The 13037-nt window shown below is 42.1% G+C and overlaps 1 protein-coding gene across 15 annotated transcripts in view; it reads right to left on the bottom strand.

The window, feature by feature from the left end:
- dlg3 (discs, large homolog 3 (Drosophila)) overlaps positions 1-13037 on the bottom strand; it is a 92416-nt gene that overhangs the window by 60409 nt on the left and 18970 nt on the right. For 3 of the 15 annotated variants that reach the window (XM_051954935.1, XM_051954933.1, XM_051954936.1), the window contains exon 1: positions 6995-8162. The exons of 7 other annotated variants lie outside the window; for them this stretch is intronic. In XM_051954935.1, coding sequence (XP_051810895.1) covers positions 6995-7360 — 366 coding nt within the window. In that variant the 5' untranslated portion in view covers positions 7361-8162. Of the gene's footprint in view, positions 1-6994; positions 8165-13037 lie in introns of those variants that run through there. 5 more of the 15 variants (XM_051954928.1, XM_051954931.1, XM_051954938.1 and 2 more) reach the window with 3 other exon arrangements.

Raw genomic sequence — 13037 nt, 5'->3', positions numbered from 1 at the left:
CCTTTTCATCAACATGGTTGCTGATACATAAAGAGGTAACCAACAAATGAGTTTTCTAGCTAAGTTTGTTTCTCCTTTTCCATACTAACATAGTGCCAAGAGAACAAGCTAAGGTGACATATTAAACAGTAAAACACTTCAAACAACCAACAGCTGCTGCTTCTTGTATACAAATGCGCAAAAAAGTCAAAGCCTGGTGCAATTAAGTGCCGCTTTGGAATGCTGAATTTACAAAATTTATGTAGCACATTTGAAACTATTTTCAGGTCAAGAGAATTGGCTGATAAAATTGTTTCCTTGTACAAAGCCTGGTGACTCTTCAACACACTTGAACATGGTCAGAGTTCATCATGATTATAGAGGAATAGCACTCAACTGGATCTCTGGATTGCTTGAATCTCATTTTTGCAAAAAATTCTGATCACACAAAGGCAGAAGTTGTGACCAAATCTACCTACTCTGATTACTGCAACTGTTCTACAGTCTGACGGAATCATCCTAAGTTCATAAATCTGTTTTAAAACTGTGCATAGTGTGACAGATTTATTAGAAATGTAAAAAATCTATCACGATATATTGGGTTTAATCACAGTGACAGCTAAAACTGCACCTGTTGGCCATAATTGTAAACAAGAAAAGCATTCCCTATACTACCTAAGTAAGGTTTGCCCTGTTTGCCCAAAATGAACTGACTGACAGCTCATGTCAGGAGAACTGTGTCTAAAACTGTCTTCTGTGTTAAAGAGCAGTGAGCTTTAAGCGGATGATCAGATCATTTACATCTTCATATTATTTAAAATCCTTTGGGCTGCTGCAATTAAAGTTTAGTTAGATGACTAAACATGAGTATAGTGGGTGAAAATTATTGATCTTATACAGATCATAAAGGTGGTTTGTTGGTGCTGAAATGAAAGCTAAACAGTAGGCAACAAAATTATTTGATGTTTTATGCTTTTGTGATATACAATGTTCTTTCAGAATTGCTAAAATTTTATTTTAAATTTGATTTTGAGTTAACTGTTGTGGTCAGAAAATCACTTCCTTTTTCCCCATTTCATTTAGAAAATGTGCAACTTTCATTTGGTGTTAAGATTTCTACACAACACCTTGCTAAACGTCATACTGTAAACATTTGGACCAAATCAAAAATGAGCAAAAGAGAATTTTGGAGTGTACACATATGCAAAAGAAACAAACCAGTCAAGAAAAAGTGATAATTGGACTTTTACATTACTGCAAGGAAAAAGAGAACTACAGTATTCAGACCCCTTGAAATTTTTCACTCTCTGTGTCATTGCAGCCATTTGCCAAAATCAAAAAAGTTCATTTTATTTCTCATTAATGTACACTCAGCACCCCATCTTGACAGAAAAAACAGAAATGTAGAAATTTTTGCAAATTTATTAAAAAAGAAAAACTGAAATATCACATGGCCATAAGTATTCAGACCCTTTGCGACATTCATATTTAACTCACATGCTGTCCATTTCTTCTGATCCTCCTCGAGATGGTTCTGCTTCTTTATTGGAGTCCAGCTGTGTTTAATTAATCTGATTGGACTTGATTAGGAAAAGCACACACCTGTCTATATAAGACCTTACAGCTCACAGTGCATGCCAGAGCAAATGAGAATCATGAGGATGAAGGAACTGCCCAAGGAGCTGAGAGACAGAATTGTGGCAAAGCACAGATCTGGCCAAGGTTACAAAAGAATTTCTGCAGCACTCAAGGTTCCTAAGAGCACAGTGGCCTCCATAATCCTCAAATGGAAGAAGTTTGGGACGACCACAACTCTTCCTAGATCTGGCCGTCCAGCCAAACTGAGCAATTGTGGGAGAAGAGCCTTGGTGAGAGAGGTAAAGAAGAACCCAAAGATCACTGTGGCTGAGCTCCAGGACAGGGCTCCAGAGATGCAGTTGGGAGATAGGAGAAAGTTCCACAAAATCTGCAGCCCACCACCAGTCGGGGCTTTATGGCAGAGTGGCCCGACGGAAGCCTCTCCTCAGTGCAAGACACATGAAAGCCCGCAGACTTTGCCAAAAAACACATGAAGGACTCCCAGACTATGAGAAATAAGATTCTCTGGTCTGATGAGACCAAGATTGAACTTTATGGTGTTAATTCTAAGTGTTATGTGTGGAGAAAACCAGGCACTGCTCATCACCTGCCCAATACAATCCCTACAGTGAAACATGGTGGTGGGAGCATCATGTTGTGGGGGTGTTTTTCAGCTGCAGGGACAGGACAACTGGTTGCAATTGAAAGAAGGATGAATGCAGCCAAGTACAGAGATATCCTGGAGGAAAACCTCTTCCAGAGTGCTCAGGACCTCAGACTGGGCTGAAGGTTCACCTTTCAACAGGACAATGACCCTAAGCACACAGCTACAATAACAAAGGAGTGGCTTCAGAACAACTCTGTGACCGTTCTTGACGGGCCCAGCCAGAGCCCTGACCTAAACCCAATTGAGCATCTCTGGAGAGACCTCAAAATGGCTGTCCACCAATGTTCACCATCCAACCTGACAAAACTGGAGAGGATCTGCAAGGAAGAATGGTAGAAGATCCCCAAATCCAGGTGTGAAAAACTTGTTGCGTCATTCCCAAGAAGACTCATGGCTGTACTAGCTGAAAAGGGTGCTTCTACTCAATACTGAGCACAGGGTCTGAATACTTATGACCATGTGATATTTCAGTTTTTCTTTTTTAATAAATTTGCAAAAAATTCTACATTTCTGTTTTTTTTCTGTCAAGATGGGTTGCTGAGTGTACATTAATGAGAAATAAAATGAACTTTTTTGATATTGGCAAATGGCTGTAATGACACAGAGAGTGAAAAATTTCAAGGGGTCTGAATACTTTCCGTACCCATTGTACATCTTAGATTGAGAGACTAGAACTGTTACATCTAAAGCCAATCTTACACTTTTTGCATTCACGTATACAGAAGTGTCCGCTAAGACTTGACTGATGTCCATTTTGGAGTTTGTGTCTGCTCAAGTCTGATTTGATGCTCTGTTTACATCTATATGCAACCTGAAATCTGTGCTTGCATGGGTGTTGATCTACAGTTACGTCAGCACCGATCATCTGTACAATTGAGGAAGGTGTCTTCCAAGCACACTTAAAGCAAACTAGAAAGTAGCATATGTGTCTGTGGTATCCGAAACTGTCCATGTGTGCAGCTGTGTGAAGCATGATCCCGCTGCAACAAGCATCACTGCTACTTTAAAGAGGCAAAAATTGCACCTAGTCGAAGGCCATCTGGGGGCATGAGATCTGCCGACTGTCTCACACCAAGAGACTATTGTTCAGTGGTCTTGAGCAATAAACACATGACATGAGAAGAAATGTCGCCCTATTGTGCCAGGTAAAAACAGAAGTCATCATCTTGACACTTCTGACAAGACAGATTTACAACCAAGGGCAACCCACATCCCTCCACCACCTGTAACGTGAGGGAGGTCTACAGTCAAAACTTTGAAGGTAAACAAACAAATGCTGAAAGTCTATTAACAAGAAGAAGATCACAACAAAGCGCTGCTTTCATGATAACCCTATTTTTTGAGGTTAAGTCTGCCTGGCTTTGTGACTGAGTACCACCACATTCGCTGCTTCTTATTGACTTTCTCCAATCTGAATTTTCTTTTGAGTGAAGTTTGCACCTGTAAAAGTAAGATTTACAGGTATTTATCCTGTTATTCAACTGAAACAAGCTCTCTCCTCTCCGCTTTATTTCTAATTTACTCAATCTGACAAGAGCGACCTCAAGTTGGGAATTTGCAGTCTTTATGACTTATCTATCAGAGACGGAAATGCACAAATCTGCTTCCCTTACTTGATACTTAAAAACAACCACGCAGTAAATATGTGTCACACCAGACTGACTGTACAGACAGGAAATGCACCTGCAGGTGTAATCAAAGTGTCATCTGTCTTGGCGTCACCATTCACCCCGGCTTTCTAAAGAAAATGTATGGATATGCTGAGGGCACTTTGATTCTGATCACATAGTTCTTGCCTTTTTTCTAAGATAAGCTCATAGATAAATCTCTCTTGATCTGAGGAGAATATTGCAGGTTTTAGATGGAGCCTTTCAAGATCACAGTAGGGGATCCAGCTCAAGACATTTGGACATGGAGCACATGTAAATCCCATCCGTTAATACTCTCTGGGTTGCTGTTACAGGACTGGCAAATCAAATCCAACCGAACAAAATCTCATCAGACAGATGTACAAACCAATGACACTGATAAATCAATGTGACTGTAAAAGACACATACACACAAACGTTTCTGATCAAGGCCTGAAGGCTTTCAAGTCGTAATCACCTATGGGAGTGTTCGACATGGAACACCCACCGTGTCTGTGCATTAAAACACCACTGCCACTACAGGGGCCTGTTATAAACAATAGGTCTGGCAAAGCCTTTTGGACCAAATCTTGATGTTAATAAATAAAGTAAAATCCAATTAATATTTAAAGCTAATCATAGCCACAGAGTTGGAGAACATACAAAGACAGATTGAAGCCCGCGGGGGTAGAGGGAGCTTTCTGACTGATGCTCCCAGAAGACTGAGGTCTCTACTTTTCTCAGATTTAAATTCAAAAGCTCTTGTTTAAAAGAATGTTCTTATAATCCCAGCTGAAATCCTCCATAATTAACCTAGCAAGCTCTTGACAAAAGCAGCACAATCATTTTGTAAATAGATGACAGAGGGAGAAAAAAATTAATATGGCATCATTGTGTCTTGGGGTGTATAATGATGTCCTCACACATACATGAAATGTTCATGGCTACAGGAACCATTTAAAAATGTCAATGATCCAGGCAGCTCAGATAATTCTGAATGACTCTGCAAGGTTATTGCCTTTCATCATGCTAGCATCCCAAAACACAAGCAGTTATGAACGCGATAAGACAATATACATATGTGGCTGGGCGTGTGTGATTACTGCCCTGCTCCCCGGCTGTGTATAGGTAGTGGGGGAGGGGTAGCATTCACAATTCTCAACTAGGATGAGCAACGTTGACTGTGGAGGGGGTTCGGGGTGATGTTGGGTGTGCATTTCCATCCCTGCAGTGCCATAACCCGTTCAAAGGAAGAGGAGCCTACATTGGCCACTCACATGGCTGTTTTAAGAGATGGAGGGACAGATGCTTGTCCACAGTGTCAGAGCCTCTCCTGCTTCCCTCTCTGACAGCACCACCAACTGCCTCCTCTTACATAACCCCCTCCCCCTCTTCAGGGCCGCTGCCTGCCTTTATTGGCTTATTTCTCTCTTTTTCAACCTTTGCATTTTTACCCCACTGACCCCCCCCACCCCCACCCCCTCCATCCCTGACTCGTTATCTGCAGCTTTTCTTATTCCAATGAAGAAATCTAAGAAATATAGGTATTCACGCACATAAACCATGCATCCCTGCTTGGATTTTTCTCTACAGAGTTTTTATGGAGTGTTCATTTGCATGAAACAGCAAAGCAGCAAGCATCCTTCAAAAGGATTGCGCAAGATTCTACAATGGTTTATCCATTAACAGTGGGATTTCGACAACATGAGATTCCTACATGAATCACGATGCAGTGGAGAGGCATGTTTCATCAGGCAGACGCCAATTTGTGCCATTGTAAGCTGAATATTGAATAAATATGTTGTAAATGAGCAATAGAAAAACGAGGGTAATACTGATGGAGAATAATATCTCCATGTAAGCAATAAATGCTTACATAATCACATCTGCTGTGAGCTTTCAAATGTGTGAAACATTAAATACGCCTGATTGGTCTGGATGCAGCTGTAATGCAATAGATTTTAAAACAACATGAATTCAGAGGAAATTTCTTTTTGCCTCCTCAAAGCTAAAACCTTTCCTTTAGCTATAGTAATCTGCTAATATCAGCCAGGTTGCGGCTCATAGGAGGACTCAGCTCAGGAGGATATCTTCCACTCTGCTACTGAATTCTCCATTTTCTTCTCACCTTCCTTCCTAGTCTTCTCCATAAAAACACACGATCAGACAGAAACGGAGAAATACAAACAATGCAGTGGCTTCACTTGCCGCAAATACGAGACTGCATAGACACATACTCATGCACAACAAGAACCATTCCTTGAATCATGCTCACTATGCTACCCTTCCCCCACCCAAGCTCACTCTCGTGCTCACATACATGCACCTTGTTTAATTAAAGACTGCTTCTGAAGCTGCTCTGACCTTTTATCAACTGTGATTTATAAATACATGTAAATAAATGGAGATAATAGAGACAAAATGGAGCACATATACAGAGGCAGTTTCATTCACACTGTGCGACATGTAAGCCAGGCAGCATTTGGACACAAGGCTGCCTCTGATTCTCTATTTGTATTATACAACACATTCATTATACTGTGATTCCTTTAAGCATTACAGCCTGCTAAATAACAATACATCTATTTCATCATCTCATTTCATCATCCTCGTCCCTGAGCTAATGAAAGACAGTCTTACAATGAGTTTATCTCTGAGAAATCTGTTTATTACATCTAATTTCTTACAGAGCCAGTCTGTAATGTTAGAGTTGCCGGCATGAGAGACAACTTTGAATAATTGCAATCTCTCAGTGCTGCTTCCAATGAATGAAAATGCACCATTTTTTGGCCTATGGTAACTGCATCAGCGTAAGCCTTTGACGACACACTAGGTGTGTTAAATCTATAAGCATTAGTCATCTCCATCATATCCAAACATGAAGATCATCTACATGTGTGTGCAGTGAAACTAGTCCTGTTCTGATCTGCTTACTATGCTTCCAATAGAGGGACGACAGTCAACCAATGAGAAACAGAGAGCTTAAGATGCATACTAAATGTGAATTCTCCTCCATAACCTGACAGCTTCAGCTGATACATGATTATCTCTGTTTTACTACCGCAGCAGCTCCTCTGATCCTGGTCTCCAATGTAGGCCCCACAAGCCTGAGTTATCTAATAGAGTGAGGAAGATGAGTTACCTGGTCATACCACTCCCGGTTGGTACAGGTGCACTCGGGCCACCATCCTCCTTGTCCACTGGAGTTGTTGCCATTTACTTTGGGGCCACCCTTGGATTGGCCCTTTGGGTTGGGGCCTCCAGGGCCCCCACCAGACATAATCTTGCCCTTACTTCTCCCCAAAGTGCCCCCTCCTCCTCCCATGCTTCCACCTCCCCCTGAGGCTGGAGGGGGTAAGGTCTGGCCTCCCCCATACCCAGGCGGGTATCCATAGGGCTCGGCCTGCCAGTCTCCTCCATACGACGGGGCATCCATTCTTCTCAGTGCTGCCATACGGGTTACCTCATAACATTCTGGGCACTTGCAGCAGTGGTGGTGTTTGTGCATGCTGGCTGTGCTGGCTGGGCTGACGCTGAGATGAGCGGCGTGGCACTCTGTCTCTGCTGCCTCCTCAGATCTCACACAGCACGCTGTGATCGGCTCACCGAGTGCTAATGCCGATGGAAATAACACTAATCACAGGAATTTCTACAGATTTTCCCTTTTTCGTCAAATCCTGCCACTCTCCGCTTTATTCCTCTCGGATGTAGAAAAAAGAGATTGAGAGGGACGGGAAGCAGCAACAGGAAAACAAAAAATACAAAATGGGCACGTAGTCTTTGTCCTCTTGACGTAGAAGATCAAAGGAAATATTTAAAATATTGTATACCACCACACAATCAGAGACCAGCCCTGATGATAGAAATTTCCTCTTGCTTCTCTTGGTTCACAGTGATACGCATATAAATTCATAGATATATATATATTCTTTTGTTTATATATCATATATATTTACACACACAAATACATATAAAAATATTAATATAAACAGACAAGCACAAATACAGATATGTACAAGGATAAATGTATATATATATAAATATCTATATGTGTGTGTACAAATATATATATATAGATATATAAACAATATGTATAAATAAGTGATATCCGCAGATGAAAATCTTCCTCTGTTAAATTCTTGGTATCTTCCAGCTCCAAGAGCTCAAAATCTCACGTTTTTCCTCCTGCGTTGAAAATCGTTGTCTTTCACTCTCTGTCTCTTTTCTCAGCCTGCAGAGAGGAGCTGAGCACTGGATCGCCTCTCAGCCAGCTTGCCCTAGATGTGGATTATTCAGAGGGATGTGAGCAAGCAAGAGGGAGATGGTGAGCGAGAGAGAGAGAGAGAGAGAGAGAGAGAGAGACGCAGGGAGGGAGGAGGGGAGAGAGATACGTAGCAGCATCCCTCTAGCACCTCAGCCCTGACAGCCACAGCCAATCAACTTGCAGCGCTGCCATCAGCAGCAGCAGCACCAACAGGACTGAGCGCTTCACTAGCTGCTCTTAAAGGGGCCGCAGCATCTAAACCTCACTGCTGCCTGCCTTGGATTAAAAGATATTTCTTCACAAATAAAGGCACAGTAAAAACACCGCATTTATCTATTTTATCAGTATCTTAAAAGTGTAATAGGTCAGGAGGTCTTAGCTCACAATCTGTCAACGCCGACACCAGACTCTGATCCACCATTTGTGAGTCTAAGCCATGTTTTTCATCAGACCAATGCAGCCAAAATCCAACTTACAATGAGCACCCCTGTCCCTCCGACTGATCACTGGTCACCTCCACGGTCATCTCTAGTTCAGCTGCAGACTTAACAGCTTTCTTGCACTAGTAATTGTCAACCTCGGGCTCTGTGTCACAGCACACATGTGTAAATAATCTCTTAGTGGAAGTAGGTGCAGCAGATGAAAATCCTTTTTCTCCTGGGCATCACTAGACCTGCCTCTCACCAGAGGATGCCTCTGAATCACACTGCATTACTTTGCATCATTCTTTACCCCTCTTCCTTTTTTAGAGCCTCCAAAGCAGCCTTGCCATTGAATTATTTTATTGTTAAGTTCTGCCCATGTGCAGGATGGGGTCAGAATAAACATGGTGAGAGAAAACAGCACTCCTGAAGCCTCATTTAAGAACCATTAGGGAATTATTTTATGTTCACAATGATGACATCAACACGTGTACAAAACCAACAAGATTACACGCTTGGGCTTTCAAGTGGGTGGAGGAAGAGATTGAGAGTGAGAATGTGTGAGGGGAAAAAGACAGAAGAAGAGACTATATGGCTTTTCTTGTATCTGTGGCAGTTATACTTTCAGTAAAGCGATAGGACCGCCTGAGAGCCATTCTGCCTGCTTAAAAATTTGTGGGCTGATCACAGCTAGATATAAAACATCCTGACACCGAGGGTGAAGGTTTATTTTTTTAGAGAACTGAGAAGGAATGTTACAGTGTCGCCATTAAAGCCCTGCATATATGCATTATTAATGAAATGTGACGGGGAACGAAGCTGGGTGTGTCTGCATGGGGGAGAGAGCATATTTATACATAGTCTGCATGTTATAGTGCTCATACATGAATACTAGCACTTTTTCAGTGTTTTGATTACAACGCAAGACGTAGTGCTTTTAACTTTCACATATATTAATGTGTGTGTGCAACCTTCCTGCTAAACTGAACAGGATCTCAGGGCGAGGGCACACTGCATTGTGTTGCAGCCCTACCAGGAGGCACACACAGCAGGCTCAGCCACACTTAATTACATGCAACAGTAACTTACTTCATTATCATGATATTCATTGGCTCTAACCTACAGAGATTTTCCAAGTAAAGAGAGAAACAAGGAGAGATTTGGGCATTTTTAAACAGAGGCTAGAATCCACTGAATGCCTCAAGCTACATTGTAGGATGCAGCCACAAACCCGGCTGAAGCCAATCAGAGCGGTGAGGCGGGGCTTTGAAGCAGTGGCTTGAAAGACCGATGTAAGCATATCGATCATAGCACACATGACCGAGCACATGTTGCAACCATCCCTCCCAAGCCTCTCTCCGTGTCTCTTATAAACTGTCCACATCGCGTTTACCAATCAGTGCAGTCAGGGGGTTTGCAGTACAAAAAACACATACTGTGTGGCACACAGAAAGAGGAAATGACAAGCTGGATGTACATATTAAAGGAGGCAGAGCTAGACAGAAAAAGATCCCCTGCACAGATGAGAGAGCGTGCACATACAAACACATCACAGACATGAACAGATCATGTATGTGGAGGCATAATTAGTACCTCGAGGGGGAAGTAACCTCTCAATTTAAATATTACATAATGAAAAATATATCACATATTTTTGAGACAATCAATTGCTGGCTTTCTGTATCAGAAGGGTAGCAGGAAGGAATACAGGAAGTTATTATGTACTAATCAAATTAGAGCCATTACAGCGGACAGAAAATGTCTTGGAGGTTATTAATGTGTTGGTGTACATGTCTTGTAAGATGGGTAACGTTTCAGAATAATTTTGAGAATAATGATGTCTTGATTTTCAGTTTTTCCCTTTGTATTTTGTTCATAAACACTCAAGAAGTTTACTGCTTCTTTCATTTGAATCATTTAAGTAATGTGCTGATCATGTGAAGCCAATTGCAGTCTAATACAGGAAACAGGAAGCCAACATTAACGCAATATAGCATAATTCAACACCACAGCTTTGATATACATACATTCTTTGTGAAAACAGTGTTTTCAATTTCCATTGAGACTGTGTAGTCATTTTGTTTCGACTCTACTACACACCTATTTTAAGACATTTGCAGTGTCCTTGTATTTGATTAGACAGTACTGTCAAATCCAACATGATTTACAACATAATAAAATTGTCTTCAATATAAGGCTGTTTATACATTTGCAACAGTGCCAAGCAGAAACAGCAATATTCAGTTGGTGGTTCTTCTTTACTGACCACACATAAGAACCTGGTAAATGTTTAAAATGGTCAAATGTGGAAAGGACACTGATCTAGACAGTTTGATTGGAGTTTAACCTCAACATTATAGCTTACAATGTGTTTAAAAAGCTTGACTGCAGTTATACTCGGAGTAAAATTTCATATTCTGGAGAAAAACAAAAAAGTGGGTGGTTTTAGTAGACCCAGAAGAATCTTGTAATAGTTGTGCCAATATAAAATAAACATTCACATATTACAGGTGCATACACAAATACATGTGAATATAAGAGCTTGCATGAATATTATGCTATATGTGTGCGTGGGTGAAATCCTTATTAATATGGTGCTCAAATAAACAGCTTGCACTGGACAACGGCATTAAATGATTTATGTCTGGAATGAAGGCCGTGACCTCTTGACTTCTGCTGGCAAATGACAAAAAGGACCTGTGAGTTACGGCATAAATGAGGATATTATCCTGTGCTTTTGAAGAGAGATGCTTCTCTACATCCCACCTTGCAGCTCCCCCAACACTATCAGCTCAGCATCAGCCTGCACAGTCCTTATTACATAAACCCACCTGGACACCCTATAACAAACAAACACACACATGCACGCACACTCACACACACACACAAGCGCTACCATAATGAGTGTTACAACCCCCAACCACTGCATGGACCATGTACTGAGCTTTTCAGTCATTTCTAGGCATTTCTCTGAGAAGCTGTGTGACTGCTCCTTCGTCACCTGACCGGATGCAGCACCATAAAAGGACAGTCGGTAGTGAGGCAGTCTTAAAGCGGCAGCTCCTTATCAACACATAGTGAGCTCCTCTACTGTAGCCTTAACGAACTGCAAGACGGGGTGAAAAAGCACAAGACTTAGGCGTCATTACATCAACTTGTTTCTGTCACAGATAGCAGACCCTGGAAGGAATAACTCCCAGACTGTGGGAAAATATAAGCAGCTTTACACTAAATACTTTCACTGTTCAATGACCACAGCTTTGTAAAGTGTGAATGTGCAGGAAGGGGGTTAAGGGGATAGAAATGGCAAAGGGTGAGAGACGGCCAGACAGAAAGTCAGTCTGACTGCGAGAAATGAGAGATACTCATCAGTTTTATATTGAAAGACAAAGTAATCTGCCTAGAAGCCATCACAATGCTCTCCCCGCAATTCAGATGCAGAAAACAACGGCTACACGGCTAAGGCTCCTATTAATAGGCCTTAGTGGCAAAGAACAGCTGCTCCACCACACACACCAAACACAGCACCTCCAACTGATGGAATAATGAGAGAGAAGAACACACATGGAAGAAGCAGAAATGGAGAAAAAATGAGGGAGATAGGAAAAGAGGAGAGTGGGAGATTGTATCAGAGCTGCACGACTAAAGAAAAACAATGTTTTTGCAGATTTTGGACATGCACATAAAGACAGAAGTGGGAGGAAAAAGCATCGCGAAAATGGGTGCAAGTAGGAGGTTAAGGGATTAGCTGTAAACTGACAGAAAGGTGAAAGCAGTTGATGAAAATGATGAAGGTGCTGTAGGTCCACGACAGATGCCATAACAGAGGAGAAATGAAGCGAACGTGCCCTGTGTGTGGGCAGAAACGCGATGACTAGAGGGGGCATTACTGAAGCATGGTGCTGAACAGAAGGGGAAGTAAAAATAGAGAGAAGAAAATAGAGAGATGCTGAGAAAACAACAAAGTGCTTATGCATCCATGAACGCATGGGAATGCAAAATAAACTGTGTAATTACCCATTCACCTTGCCACAGAGTGCAATGCATTTGAAATCAGTGTGCTTGCTGAGTGTGCATCATCACCAATGTGCTCAGTGCATGTACGGTGTAAAAGCAGAGCAGAAAGAGAGGGAGAGAGCGAAGAAAAAAAACAAAGACACGAATTAAAAGAGGAATGAAAAAGACAGGATGAAAAACAGCAGAGAAGCGAGGGGAGAGATAGATAGAGAGAGGAAGAGAGTCAGAGCAGTCTGTAGGGATGCAGGCGGGGGAGGAATGTGGTTTCCATGGCAACCTGAGGAAGGCTGAGCTCTGGGTGTCCGTTCCAGCTCTGCACTGCACCGGCCCTCGCCTCTCAGCCGCCTTGCTCTCTCTTTCTCTCCATCTCTCTCTCCAGCCTCCCCCACTAGATCTTTTTCTCTACACCCCCCTTCTCTCCCTTTTACTCCCTCCCTTCCATTGCCTGTGCCTCCTCAGCTCCCTCCTTTATGTGATAGGGG

Source organism: Acanthochromis polyacanthus, chromosome 10 (genome assembly GCF_021347895.1).
Source record: "Acanthochromis polyacanthus isolate Apoly-LR-REF ecotype Palm Island chromosome 10, KAUST_Apoly_ChrSc, whole genome shotgun sequence".
Taxonomy (NCBI): domain Eukaryota; kingdom Metazoa; phylum Chordata; class Actinopteri; family Pomacentridae; genus Acanthochromis; species Acanthochromis polyacanthus.
Note: the sequence above shows the minus strand (reverse complement) of the source record. Positions and strands in the feature narration are given on the sequence as shown.